Raw genomic sequence first — 13,911 nt, 5'->3', positions numbered from 1 at the left:
ACGAGCTCATCCATCATTGTTCTTATCAGATATATACATCTTATATAATTGAAACAAAGGAGAGTCTCTCATCATCAGTAGTAGTGTCTTATCAACCATTTTCAAACCCTCTTACTAAGGTTGGAAGTAAGTTTTTAGAGCATTTCGAGGTATTATTCCATATTTTATTTTAAATTGGTGTAACTCTAAAATGGAATAGGATTTTATTCTAATGTATTATTCTATTTTTTATTTTATAAAAGAAATTCACAAATGATTCTTTTTATTTAGTGAATAATTATGAATAGTACCTTCAATTTATAAGAATTTAATAATTAATCCAAAAACTTTATGTTTGAAAAAATTTCACAAAAATATATTTTATTTAAATTAAATATTTATCACTAAAAATAACTAGAGTTTTCTTACAATTTTAATTGGTGCAATTTTCATCATACGCAATTTCCTAATTGAAAAAAACTATGCACTAAAAACATTAAAAAAGAATTTTATTTTTATTTTTATAATTTGAATTACTTATATGATCTAACTGTTTGTACATACATCAAGCTGAAAAAGTACATATGTTATCGATCAAACTATTGACCCACAAAATAAACAAATTCATCTGTTTCATTTGAATAATGTTTCACTTTATATATATATATATATATATATTTTTTTTTGTTGAACACGAGATATGAATCATATAATCTGTATACAATATTATCCATAAGTTTTTAAATAGTGACCGTGGACAAGCATTTTCATATTAGTTACATCTAATTTAGGCCCTGTTCTAAAACGCGCTCTAGGCGGACGTTTAATCGCCGGAAGCGAGTTGACCATGTGCGGTCTATTACTCGGGATGTGTAAAAAGTTCAGGATTTTGAAGATTTCAGTTTCAAAATAGCATGCTAGGTTAGAGATCTGGTGTATTTCCAGTAAATCTTAGAAGATTAAGGAGAGAAAATCTCGAAATCATCAAAAAAATAAAACGTAAAACGGCTGCAGCTTTAGGAAACAAAGGTTGAAGACGAGGGCTGCTTAGTCATTTTACTCATTAACCCTAACAATGAAAAAAAAAATCAAAAACGTAGCCTCCGGGGTTTGACCCACTCAAACCACAGTCATTAATGACAAGATAAACCACTAGACCAGACTTCAACGTGTTGGTCAGTTCCCAAATTTAATATATAGACGTTGAAATCTTATAAATGCCCTATAATTAATCCCCGGTTAATTTCCGCGTAATCCCCGATTAACAGATTCGGCGCTAGACGGTGCTTCACCGCACGCATTACGCCTAACGCAATTTCGAACAGGGAATTTAGGTAATAAAAATAAACAAAACAGCGATTCAACCAATGACAATAGATGAGGTTACGACTTCAACGCCATTCTAGAAAACTTCTGAAACTACTCTATGTCAACTATTTTGATAAAAATGTGAAATTAAATGTCTTGTTCAAATACAATTACACCACTTTATTTTTTTTGAAAATTTTCCCAAAGTCTTCTTTCCATTCAACTGCAAGTGAGAATCAGTAGCCAGTAGGTGAATCTTTCATTCATATAAACACACAACTTTACTCAACCGTCGAAGAATTGTTTTGTTTTATGATACACACATTAATATTATTTGAATATGTGATTTGACTCTGATCAATAATTTTAAGAGTATATTATATACATATTCAGGGCCGTCTCAAACTTTTCACAGACCCTGTTCAAAAAAGAAAATAAGACCTCTTTTAATAATCTGAAATAATTTTGATTTTTTACAAAATATCATTATAATATAAAATAAATACATTAATTTAATTATTTATAATCTAAATAACACCAATTTTTATTAATGCAAAATCATTGATCAAATCATTAAACTTGGTTATTTAGCATTTTTAATACAAAATCATCGATCAAATCAGTAAATTTGATCATTTTTCTAACTCTTTCAGTTTTTTTTTTACGTTTATTATATCTACAAGCAGAAATCATAATCAATAAATATTTTAGAGTAACAAAATCTGGATAGCAAGCTATATATTATTGATTGGACAAATCAATATTTTTTCTTGTAAACAGAAGCTGTATGCTATCTTTATTTTTTTTCGTGTCTGCTATTTTTGAATAAAAACAGTGAAGAAAATATATTTTGTTCTCCGTATTTATAATCATTAATTGATACATGTTTCCTAAACATAATCAATTAGAATATTAACTTTAATACTACCATTGAATATTCTAACAAACATCAACAATTATTTATTACTTTCCAAAATATATAATTGATATAAATACTAATTACTTCCTAATTTATTGTCTTATTAGTTGGTTATATAACAAAATAAAAAATTGTAATTTACATTTATTAGTTATAAATACGAAAACTAAATTAAAATATAGTCATTCTGATTTTTTATAAAAATATGATTTTAGATTTATAATTATTAGTAAAACAAAAAGAAATTATGGACCCTTTAAAATTTTGGACCATGTTCGACCGTTCCATTTGCACGTGCTAAAAAACGGCCCTGTACATATTGGGTCGGCTGTAGCTATACAAAAATTGCATGCAAAACTTGGCGCACAAAACGGATAAAACTTTGCCTACGTTGAAACATCGGATAAAACTTTGGCTGCGTTGAAACATTTCTGTAAGCAAAATTTCAAAAAAAAAACGTTCTATAAGCATATATATTATGTTTTAATCCACTCTTTGTTTTCATCTGTATTAATTTGGAAAAATAAATTCCAGATTAAATCAAAATGTTATAGTCTTCGATCTCATCCACAGGTCACCTTTTGCCCTGCTCACATGATACTTTGCTTTTTTTTAGCAATAATCATTCACACACAATAACAACATCAAATAATTTAGTAGGGCCATAAAATAATCTAATACGGCATAGACATTATTAAAGAAAGAGCATCTTCTTGTTTAATTAACACTAACAAACATAAAACTAAATTCGGTTAATATTAGGGAAATATACGAAATTGTGTTAGAAAGTCATAAAGTAGATAACTTTACCCTTTAGAAGTTTCCATGGTTCACATTCGGCGGCATCTCGCTGTTTGTCAACTCGTGTTTCTCTATAAATAATAACTAATGATTCATCTTCTCTTCATCCTCACATTCACATCTAACAATATTTAATATCTCTTTTTCTTCTCTCTCTCATCTTTGCAAATCAATATGGCTAAGTTCACAACCATTTTCATCATGGCCCTCCTTCTCTGCTCAACGCTAACATACGCAGCCCGGCTGACTCCGACGACAACCACCTTCTCTTCCAGAGAAGACTCCGTCAAGGTTCGTTAACTACTACCTTCTTTGTTTTTCTGTTTTTGTCTCATAATATTGCAACTCAAAGCATATTTGCAAAACTGAACGCTCCGTTGTAAAAACATTAGCAACGCCTTAATTAACATGAATTATAGGTTAATATTCCAAAAGAAATTATGGGTCAAAAGTCTGAGTTACTTTACAAAATAGTTTTTTTACTATCATTATTACTTTCAAAGGTTGAAACTAATATTTGGAACCTACATGTGTATATGGAGTCCAAATTTAGAGCAAATTCAAGCGTTTAAGGGTTAAGGCACCTGTAACGATGAAATTAACTTGTATGTATGTTCTACTAATTAGCAAATAGCAAGAAAAAAAGAGTGCAAGATAGATATAGATTAGACTTCATATATAAAAACTGCATATAGTTAGATTAGTCTTATATATATACGTTGACCAAAAAAATATTAGTCTACATAAGCTTACGAGTTACGTCTAAGATTCTAAGTACGTAGAAAAAGGAAACCCAAGAAAGTTCGCATGCATGGTTGATGGTCCATATTTCTCCCGATTTGTTTCGCGTAACTGATTCTATACTGTTGACAAAAAAGCTGAAGAAGTTATCAATGACTTAATATGTTATTTATGTGTAGGAAACTGAAGGAGATAAAGCTGAAGAAGAAAGCTGCGAAGGAATTGAAGAAGATGAGTGTTTGATTAGACGAACTCTTGTTGCTCACACCGATTATATTTACACTCAGAATCACAAGCACTAGATTTAATTATATGTATTAACCCATATAATTGATTAGTAACTTATTAAACTCTATCCCTATACTTTCTGTTCTTTGTTTTTTTTTTTTTTTTGTAAATTTCGTTATTGCTACTTTAATTCCTGATATAGTACTTTGAGAGTTATTATTATTCACACTTATTTTCATAATTATGGATTTTAAAATAGCTTTCAGTATTTTATTTTGTAAGCCTAATTAAAGGGTCGCAAAGTCACAACGAAGATTTTTATTCCATTTCGAAATTGGTTGTAACCACCAGCTGTATTTTGTCTTAATAATTTGTTTTTTGTCAATGAATGATTCATTCAATAAAGATCGAGTCAAAAGACATGGGGAAAACAGAGTATCAAAAGAAATAAAACAACAACACAACATCAATAGATGTCTACGAGAGAAATTTCAAACTTAACGGAAGATAAAAGAGGTAAAGCCCTTAGCCAGTGCCGTGCCTACATTTTGTGGGGCTTAAGGCACTTTCAAAACTGGGGCCTCTATAAAAGATTTAAAAATTTATCATGTAAATAAATTTTTATAAAGTATACTTTCAGCATAATGGAAAATTTTAAAATTTATTTTATGTATTAAATATGATTTAAATGTGAAGTCAATACAGTTTAGGAAAAAATAAATAAAAAGGATTTGATACAAAAAAATATTTATTAAGATTGCTTATGTGTATTTAATTATTGTATGGTGACCCAAAAATTCATAGCTATAAGTTAAAAATATAAATTTTAGATATAAAGTTACAAAAAATTTCAACAATGCTAAAGTAAATTATAATGATAAAATATAAAATCTTATAACAAGCCAAAGAGAAAAAGACTAACATAATTAAATTTGTAGGAAACTATTTGCCGTGAGGAAATTATAAGACAAATGTTTTAAAACTAGTTGCATATAAAATTGGGGCCCCAAATTTAGTATGTGAAGTAGGGGCCTGGGGCATTTGCCTTTTTACTAAAGCCATAGGGACGGCTCTGCCCTTAGCGGACCAATCTTCTACATCACCATAGATGCCAATTCTTGAGGTCAAGCATTCCTATTAGTTGACTTTTTGGGCGAAGACTACTTTTTTTATGGCACCTCTTGTATCAGACTTCGGAAAATTCGGACTGTGCTAGTAGAATTGTAACATCAGAGTTGTTGTGATATGTGAAAAAACTACCAAAGTTGACTGACTTTTTTTGTCACATATTTGTTTAAAAATTCAGAATTAACCGTGCTTGAACTGGAGTAGTGGAAAGATATTGGGTGATCTATCGGAAAATAATTCACGATACCATGTGAATGAGGCCAAAACATGGGGAAACATCATGTGGTGATTGTAGGGTCAATAGACAATGATTTCGGGCTTTTGGGAAAATTAACGGACCAACCGTCGGATGAGATGGGACCCACAGATTGAGAGAACGGGCGTAGGTGGCTCATTAGCCGTGAACGGTCGGAGTGTTACAAGTGGTGTCAGAACTGGTTAGTCATCTCGGTTCTGACCTGAAAGGCGTCTTGAGACCTGTTGTAGGGCGCAACACGAACGTTGTGTTCTTTGAGAAGGGATGAATTGTAACATCCCGAGTTTTGATATGTGAAAAGACTTAAGAGAATTCATTTAGTTACTTATGTCACCAAAGTTGACTTACATTTTTCGTCATACATCTGTTTAAAACTCCAGAGTTAAGTGTGATTGAACTGGAGTAGTGGAAGGATGGATGACCTATTGAAAAGTGATTCACGGTAGATTTAATTTTATATTTGTGTGATTTAATTTTTATAATTGTGTTTTAAGTCATATATATATCAATAGGTTATGATGTTGTTTAAATAGAATAGATTTAGGAAGTTATTTAAGTATTTTGGATGTTTAAAAGTTGGTAGAGTTGTTTTTTCTAATGTTAAAAATTTGGTAAAGTTATATTTTTGGATGTTAAAATTTGGAAGGGGTGTGGTTTTGGATGTTAAAAACATCTTATGTCAAAAATAATTACTATAAAAATATCAAAATGGATGATACATGTTAAACACTATGAGATTAAACAATAATAAAGCAAGTTTTTGTAGTTAAACACTGAATAACATATTAACCAAACGTTGACTGTTTCAGAATTCACCACATATTTTTCTCCACAGGAGATCGCAATATGGTTCACAAAAATTAGAATAAGATTTAATGGGTGTTCAAAAAGCTATTAGGTAGCACATTTAACCAAGGAAAGAAGAATAAATTCTAGAGCAAGACGCAGACATAATCGATTTAAATTTAGTACCTTTTACAATCTTAGGATTTAGGCTAGCTAGTTGTGAAAACAAATCTGGGAGGAATCACCCCGAAAGCCTTCCAGTTTTGTTGTGAAACGACACAAATTGCAACTCAAGCAGACTCAAAGTCACAGACACATCACTGCCAAGAGGAAGACATAATATGAAATAGTAAACGTGCATTGAAATACTAAAGTTTCATCAATTATGAACGTAATTGAATGGCTTCATATGGAGAAGAGACTAACTTATCGAGTTTGATAGTTGCCATGACACGTTCTTTCCTTGGGGGCTGTCACTCATTGTACTTTTCACAACAATTAGCTCACCAAGAATATCTGCAAGATGAGGGTTAGCATTATTATTTACTAGTTACAAGGATGTACCTGGAAGTTATGTGCTGGTGAAACGGTTTGGTTAACGCATCGAACAATGAACCGATTCAAATCCACCTAGTGTGAACAATGAACCAGCCTTGAGAAGTTTCCTGAAAGCAGGGAGCCGGTGAACATTCACGGTGGCCGGCATGAGAGTGGCCTGAAACAGTTGTGGAAAAAATCATCATCAACAAACTTTTCAAAAGATGAACTCAGTGAAGATATGAGATGAATAAAAGTTTGATACTTGGTCGTCAGAATTGTTAAAAACATTATGATTAAGAGATTTAAGATCTGAGAAACCACATTCGGTTCTAAAAAAATTATTAAACAAAAAATCGGAATATAAAGTTTGATTATGAGATAAATAAAAAGTTTGATACTTGGTCGCCGGAATTGTTTAACACTATGATTGTGAGATTTAAGAATTGACAAACCTGAGCATCAAAGAGCATGTCCACCCCCATCAACTGGCCACCACGCTTGACGTTTCTAGCCGTAACCAAACCTCCACGGTGGAATATCTGCGTGGGACATTATTTGTTATACACTTGTATGTGTTTTGTGGATAGATATGGTATGTATATATTGGTGACGTGGATGATACGAGACGCGAGAGGTCTCCCATATATGTTTTTTTTGAGAAAATGTCAAAATTAAGCAAATATTCGTTACTCTTCTTACATTTACTTGGGTTGCGCCTAGCGCCGAATGAAAAAATCAGAGATTTTGCGGGAATTTATCACCGATTTAGTTTGCTATATAGTACATTTGTAATAAGATACATTAAAGATCACATGGTGAAGCAGTATTCCCTTCAGTTTCACTCGAATGCTTTGTTTGGACTGGTTCTGGTGAAAGATTAGTAGGTAGCAAAAGAGGTGTTCCGCATTCGCACTAGCGGTTCTTGGGTCACCGCTACGATTAAATGTTCATTATTAGCATTAGAGCATCTTCAACAAGCATATTTTTCTTGGTTTACTTGTCAACAAGAATGTATACCTTGGTTGTAAAAGTTTTAGTGCGCGATGGTTATAAGTTATAACCAACACACGTAATTTTCCCAGTGGTGACCAATAAAGGATTGAAGATTACACTTTTATCTCCATGGGGTATCTGTGATGTATAGATTAACGTCAACTTGACTAATGGAAGATGACAACAATACCATGAACAAACAAGAAACCACCTTTCATCATCTTCACTTAACCAGTTTTACAAAACATACGCTTTCATTACACAAAACTTAAGAACATGTTAATTTCCTAAAATATGATTCCTTAATATAAATCCTTTCTAGCTAGCAACCAACTTGCTCTCAATCAGTCGGAAACAGCTAAACAATGCAGAAAATCAAAGGAATCAGGGACAGTACCCACAACACCAGACCAATCAATCGTCCCACACATCCTATCTCCACCTCTATGCACCGAGACCAACTTACACCGAACACTCTTGGTGACAACACCATCAACTTCACTTTCACCCCACATGTACAGAACCGCTAGCTTACCATCGTATTCCACGACCGCATCCGCATGAAAGATAAACATCTCCTTCCCGTCGCCACGAACCACCAATCTTCTCCACACGTTAAGCTTCGTATCGAACCACAACAACCCACTCCGCTGAAAGAAGGCGAAGAGAACATCCTCCACAACACACACGCGATCCACTCCATCCTTTAGCTTCTCCTTTCTCCCACCTCTCTCGAGCCTCTCGCTCACAATCTGAACCAACTGCTCTCCTTCGGATCCTCTCGGGTTGTACACGCTTGTCTTCTCGTACTCCACCATGTACACCTTCCCCTCCACGTTACGCACGTTCTCAGCCCCAGCAAGCTCCCAAGTCTCCGACTTTGGATCAAAAACTTCGACTTTGACCTCTCCCTGAAACTCTCCGCCTCCCATGACGTATATCTTCCCGTCGATCACTCCCGCAGCTGCACAGCGGCCTGCTCGAGGCACGCTCATGCTTGGTCCCTGAGTCATGTTCCCAGAACGGGTGTCAAGGATCCATAGATCCGAGGAAGGTTCTCTAGATCCGCCGCCGAGGAAGAAGATCTTCGACCCCACAGCGACGGTCAAAGAACCCTTCTTTAAAGGGTGAGGAGGAGTGAAAGGAGTTGGATTCGGAACTAACCGATACGTTTTCTCAACCGGACGGAGAGTTAGCCACTTGACGGTTGAGTCGCTTCCTTTTTCTCCCAAACATACGTAGAGAGACTTCTTGTGGAGGTTGGATCGTAGCTTATTGAGCTCAGGCGAGCGGACAAGGGCTCTTAGGTGTTTTGAGACCCACGAGAGGCTTAGGTCGTAGCTTCTTGGGACAAGGGCCAAGCATCTCAGAACGATTTCGTCAGGCAGTGAAGAAAGCGACGGCGGTGGCGGAGGATGGGTGCTGTAGTTTTCCGGTGGCTCGTCTGCGTTGGAGTTAGACATTGCTGCGTTCAACAGGAGAGAAAAAGAAAAGCTTAAAGCTTTGAGATGATAACTGCTTTGAGTAAGCTTTTTTTATTTTTTTTGGTACCTGTTTTCTACTGCTGCTTTTCCATTACTTCCTCTGCTTTTTTTTGTCTTCTTGTTGATGTAAATAAGTTGCAGCAGGCTGTTCTTAATCTATGGGCTTTAACTCAGATTTGGGCCTCCATCCATACAATCTGATCCATGTCTTTGACTTGGCTAATCTTTCTTCTCTTCCCATGTTCTAACACAAACACTCAACGTATGGATTTTGCTTTCTCACAAATGAAATTTCTGACCATGCTTTAACCCAAGACTAAACTTTTACAATTCTGTCTGCAACGAACTTTTACCATTATTTTTTTCCTAACTAACTATGTGCTAGCGTGGGGTCTATTTTCTCTTTTATTAAGTCCAAATTCCTAACAAGAGACAGGTGATCTTGGTCACTCGTGAAGTTCTTATTGCTTAAACTCCAGCATGTGTGCGTAGGAAGTTTTGCTTAAAGCTCTTGCTGAACTCTTTGGATAATATTAAAAATATATACGAAAGCCTCCTTAGCAATATTTTTAAAGCTAGCATGTGTTCTTAGACATCGCTAAAGAGAGGACTACACCGAAATTCTTAGAGTTCCATTAAGTTTTTCTATTCTACTTAGCCTTTTATCTTGATGAAAAAACAACAAAAATTCTTACATAAAGAATAGATAGAAATTTGAATTCTGGAGATTACCGAATTGAATTTTCTTAAAATAAATTTTCATTTTTAAAGTTTGAATAGGCCAATGGGAGAATTAAAAATGAAATCATTTATAGAGTTAGAGATGTTAAAAGATGATAAAAAAATGATAAAATGTAGCTCCGGCTTTATCCATGCTACTAGCTTCGCTTCTCCCCTTCCTAAAAGGTTTTTAGCTTCATTTTGATTACATTGTAAATCTCTAGGGGTCTACTCTAATATCAACGATACTAATTAGGACCTCTACTAATATCAAGGATACTAAAAGAACTAGCTCTTTATTTTCTAAAATGGTCATCAACAAGAAAATACCACTAACAAGAAGCAGCCAAGGACACACACAATCAGTCAAAATCAATCGGAAACAGCTAAACAATGCAGAAAATCAAACGAATGTCGGACAGTACCCAAAACACCAGACCAATCGATCGTCCCACAAATCATGTCTCCAGATCTATGCAGCGAGACCACCACACACCGAACACTCTTGCTAACAGTGTACAAAACCACAAGCCTCCCGTCGTCGTATTCCGCCATCTCATTCGCATGTAAGACAAAAGGTAGTTCCTTCCCATCACGACCCAACAATCTCCTCCACACATTCAGCTTTGTATTAAACCACATGACCCCACTCTTGCTAAAGAAAGCAAAGAGAACATCTTCCACCACACACACAATAAACGCCGAATCATTTAACACATCCTTTCTCCCACCTTCCGACAGTCTCTGGCTTACCATACGAACCATCCGTTCTCTCGGGCTGTACACATTTATCTCCTCGTACTCCACCATATAAACCTTCCCCTCCACCGAGGCACTACACCGTGAGGTTTTACGCACGTTCTCCATCCCCGCAAGCTCCCAAGTTTCCGAGTTTAGGTCAAAAACTTCGACTTGGATCTCTTCCTGAAACCTTTCGGGTGCAAACCCTCCGCCTCCGATCACGTATATCTTCCCGTCGATCACTCCCACGGCTGCTTCGTTCTTTGCTCGAGGCACGCTCATGCTAGGTCCCTGAGTCATGTTCCCGGATCGGGTGTCAAGGATCCATAGATCCGAGGAAGGCTCTCTATATCCGCCGATGAAGAAGATCTTTGATCCCACTACGACGGTCGAAGAACCGTGATTAGGATGAGGAGGGAAGGGAGTTGGGTTCGGAACTAATCTATACTCCGTTGCTGTTTCTGTTTCCTCGCTCGGACGGAGAGTAAACCAGTGGACGTCGTTGTATCCTTTTCGAAGACATACGTGGAGGGACTTCTTGTTCCGGATGGATCGCAAGCCGTTGAGCTCAGGGGAGAGAACAAGGGATCTCAGTTGTTTTGAGACCAAAGAGACGCTTACGTGGTAGATTCTTGGGACGAGGGCTAAGCATCTCAATACGATTTCTTCGGGGAGTGAAGAAAGCGAGGGATGATGGGTGCTGCTGTGTCTTCTCGGTCGCTCCTCTGCGTTGGAGTTGGACATCGTTGATCGAAGATCCTCTTCAAATCAAAGAGACTTTGTCAAGAACAAACTAAGAACACACTTTTTTGGGTAGTTAAGACTTTACCTCTTTTTAGGTTTTTCATTCATATAAATAGCAAAAGCATACATGAATCAAAAAAATGGAAAGTGGAGCATCAACTCATAACAAACATGGAATTAATGGGTAACTTGACATGAGGATTGGTTCCTATAGTCAAGGAAGACCACTTCGCTTATTAATAAAACTAGAAAATAAATTGAGTCGTGCGACTCCTTCTTCATGCGAGATACTTGCGGTTTGATTGACGTCGTCTAGATGATCTCATACTTGCCACCTCACCACATGCTTGACTTCTAGTATCCTTTCATTCTCTAGTTTCCAAACGGCATGATGGTGTAGCATTTTTAAGCTAAAAAAGGAAAAAGAAGTACGTGCTCGACCGAAAAAACGGCAATGTTGTGCGAGAAACTGCAAGATATCAAAGATATTGTATGCTTTTTCTCCACGTGTGTATTGTGTAGTCATCAATTATTTTTTTTCGTAAAAATCATCATCATCATCAATTATTTTGATGTGAAGCTTACAATAGATTAATATCAACTTGAATAATGGAACATAATAGTGATAAATTACTAGAAGGCAAACCAAAAAGTTACTTGTAGGAAACTCACCAGAAACTCATGTAAGACTCGTCCAAAACTCATCTAAAACTGCCGTAAATTAGTTTGGAACCTGCCAAAATTCGTTCGCCTGACTCGCCTGAAAATTTACCAAAAACTTACCTATGGAAAATCAGTTTGGAACCTGCCAACTTTTGTTTACCAGACTCACCTGATGGTTGTCACAAGCAAGCAACAGTTATTACAAACAAATTCCTTTCATTCCAAAAACTTCAAAACATGTTCATTTCTTTATTTGGTTCCATTATAAATCTCTTTCTAGTTTGCAAACAACTTGCTCTCTCAAGAACACACACTCTAACCAATCACTCGGAAACAGCTAAACAATGCCGAGAATTAAACCAAACTGGGACTGTAGCCACAATACCAGACCAATCGATCGTCCCACAAATCTTGTCTCCGGCTCTATCCAGTGAGACCAACATACACTGAACATCCTTCTTCATATCAACTGCATTTGATTTCCTCAAGACGTCAGCTGGAATAATGTAGGTAAAAACAACAAGCCTTCCGTCATATTCCGACATGGCCCTCACACGTGAGATAACCAGCTCCTTCCCATCACGACCAATCAATTTCCTCCACACATTGAGCTTTGTATCAAACCACATCAACCCGGTCCGGATAAAGAAAGCAAAGAGAACATCCTCCACCACACACACGTTATACGCCATTCCAGTGAACTTAACCTTGCTTCCGTCGTCTTCCGAGAGTCTCTGGCTTACCATATGAACCATCCGTTGTCCTCCACCTTCTCTCGGATTGTACACATTTATCTCCCCGTACTCCACCATATAAACCTTCCCCTCCAGTACCGAGGAACCACTCCGTGGAATCTTACGAACGATCTCCGCCCCAGCAAGCTCCCAAGTCTCCGACTCTGGATCAAAAACTTCAACTTTGAACTCTTCATCAAACTTTCCGCCTCCGAGTATGTATATCTTCCCGTCGATTACTCCCACAGCTGCTTGGAGATGTACTCGAGGCACACTCATGCTCGGTCCCTGAGTCATGTTTCCAGTTCGTGTATCAAGGATCCATAGATCCGTGGATGGTTCTCTAGATCCGCCAATGAAGAAGATCTTTGAGCCCACTGAAACGACTGTTGTAGAACCGTAATTAGGATGAGGAGGGAACGGAGTTGGGGTCAGAACAAACCCATACTCCTCCTCTGTACTAGTCAGAGTAAACCAGTGGAAGGTTGAATGTTCTTCTTCGTCAATGCCGTTGCCGTGGATTTCTTCAAAACATACATGGAGGGAGGAGCTCCTGGGGAGGAGGATGGATCGCAAGGCGTTGAGCTCAGGCGAGTGGACAAGGGATCTTAGGTGTTTTGAGACCCATGAGATGTTTAGGTGATAGATCCTTGGGACAAGGACCAAGCATCTCAAAACGATATCGTCAGGCAGTGAGGAAAGAGACGGCTGCGGAGGAGGAGGAGGATGAGTACGGTCGGCGTTGGAGTTGGGCATTGTTTCAGCAGGACATAATGAAAAGGTTCTGTCTTTTTTACCAAAAAGAAAAAAGAGAATGTTCGGTCTTTGAATTAAGATGATGAAGTCGAACAAAGCGGTCTTTATAAAAATTTATTTACGTTACTTTTTTTTTCTGGTTAGGTTATGATTGGGATATGGACAGCATTTACAAAAAAAAAATATTACGTTACTCTTTTTTTGGTTACGTTATGATTCAGATATGGACTGCATTTATAAAAATTTATTACGTTGCTTTAAAACCTTAATTTCAAAAATGCTATAGAATCAACGTTAATCAATAACAAGATTTCAGCAAAAGTCTATATTGAGTATTCTAACTAAACTAGTATTCTAACTAAACTTTGATCTGTGCAGATGGTATTTTTC

General features: G+C 36.4%; 4 protein-coding genes and 1 long non-coding RNA gene across 5 annotated transcripts; 1 reads left to right on the top strand and 4 right to left on the bottom strand.

Moving 5' to 3' along the window:
• Nucleotides 1-3,102: 3,102 nt before the first annotated feature.
• LOC108809857 (phytosulfokines 3) lies at nucleotides 3,103-4,192 on the top strand. Its single transcript, XM_018581993.2, has 2 exons — nucleotides 3,103-3,298; nucleotides 3,928-4,192. The coding sequence occupies exons 1-2, from the start codon at nucleotides 3,182-3,184 to the stop codon at nucleotides 4,048-4,050; spliced, it is 240 nt and encodes a 79-aa protein (XP_018437495.1). The 5' UTR covers nucleotides 3,103-3,181; the 3' UTR covers nucleotides 4,051-4,192.
• A 2,052-nt stretch (nucleotides 4,193-6,244) lies between these two features.
• Nucleotides 6,245-7,278, bottom strand: LOC108811122 (uncharacterized). The gene is made up of 3 exons (XR_001943238.2): nucleotides 7,139-7,278; nucleotides 6,573-6,861; nucleotides 6,245-6,466 (listed from the first exon to the last, which is right to left on the bottom strand). It is a non-coding gene; the product is annotated as an uncharacterized LOC108811122 (long non-coding RNA).
• Nucleotides 7,279-7,871: 593 nt separating this feature from the next.
• Nucleotides 7,872-9,261, bottom strand: LOC108807029 (F-box/kelch-repeat protein At2g22050). The gene has a single exon (XM_018579264.2). It carries the CDS (start codon nucleotides 9,140-9,142, stop codon nucleotides 8,024-8,026), a length of 1,119 nt encoding a protein of 372 aa, XP_018434766.1. The 5' UTR covers nucleotides 9,143-9,261; the 3' UTR covers nucleotides 7,872-8,023.
• Nucleotides 9,262-10,163: 902 nt separating this feature from the next.
• On the bottom strand, nucleotides 10,164-11,909 carry LOC108810698 (F-box/kelch-repeat protein At2g22050-like). Its single transcript, XM_018582791.2, has one exon. The coding sequence runs from the start codon at nucleotides 11,366-11,368 to the stop codon at nucleotides 10,256-10,258; it is 1,113 nt and encodes a 370-aa protein (XP_018438293.1). The 5' UTR covers nucleotides 11,369-11,909; the 3' UTR covers nucleotides 10,164-10,255.
• Nucleotides 11,910-12,215: 306 nt separating this feature from the next.
• Nucleotides 12,216-13,690, bottom strand: LOC108811599 (F-box/kelch-repeat protein At2g22050-like). Its single transcript, XM_018583660.2, has one exon. The coding sequence runs from the start codon at nucleotides 13,519-13,521 to the stop codon at nucleotides 12,355-12,357; it is 1,167 nt and encodes a 388-aa protein (XP_018439162.1). The 5' UTR covers nucleotides 13,522-13,690; the 3' UTR covers nucleotides 12,216-12,354.
• Nucleotides 13,691-13,911: the final 221 nt, after the last annotated feature.

The sequence above is a fragment of the Raphanus sativus genome, chromosome 6 (assembly GCF_000801105.2).
Source record: "Raphanus sativus cultivar WK10039 chromosome 6, ASM80110v3, whole genome shotgun sequence".
In the NCBI taxonomy this organism is placed as follows: Eukaryota; Viridiplantae; Streptophyta; class Magnoliopsida; order Brassicales; family Brassicaceae; genus Raphanus; species Raphanus sativus.
The sequence above is the reverse complement of the archived record's forward strand: the minus strand, read 5'-3'. Positions and strand labels throughout refer to the sequence as shown.

Bases quoted from the DNA above. Each gene is read 5' to 3' on its own strand.
- LOC108809857 (XM_018581993.2), top strand. From the start codon at position 3,182: ATGGCTAAGTTCACAACCATTTTCATCATGGCCCTCCTTCTCTGCTCA. The intron at 3,299-3,927 runs GTTCGTTAACTA...ATTTATGTGTAG, and splicing joins CCAGAGAAGACTCCGTCAAG to GAAACTGAAGGAGATAAAGC.
- LOC108811599 (XM_018583660.2), bottom strand. From the start codon at position 13,521: ATGCCCAACTCCAACGCCGACCGTACTCATCCTCCTCCTCCTCCGCAG.
- LOC108810698 (XM_018582791.2), bottom strand. From the start codon at position 11,368: ATGTCCAACTCCAACGCAGAGGAGCGACCGAGAAGACACAGCAGCACC.
- LOC108807029 (XM_018579264.2), bottom strand. From the start codon at position 9,142: ATGTCTAACTCCAACGCAGACGAGCCACCGGAAAACTACAGCACCCAT.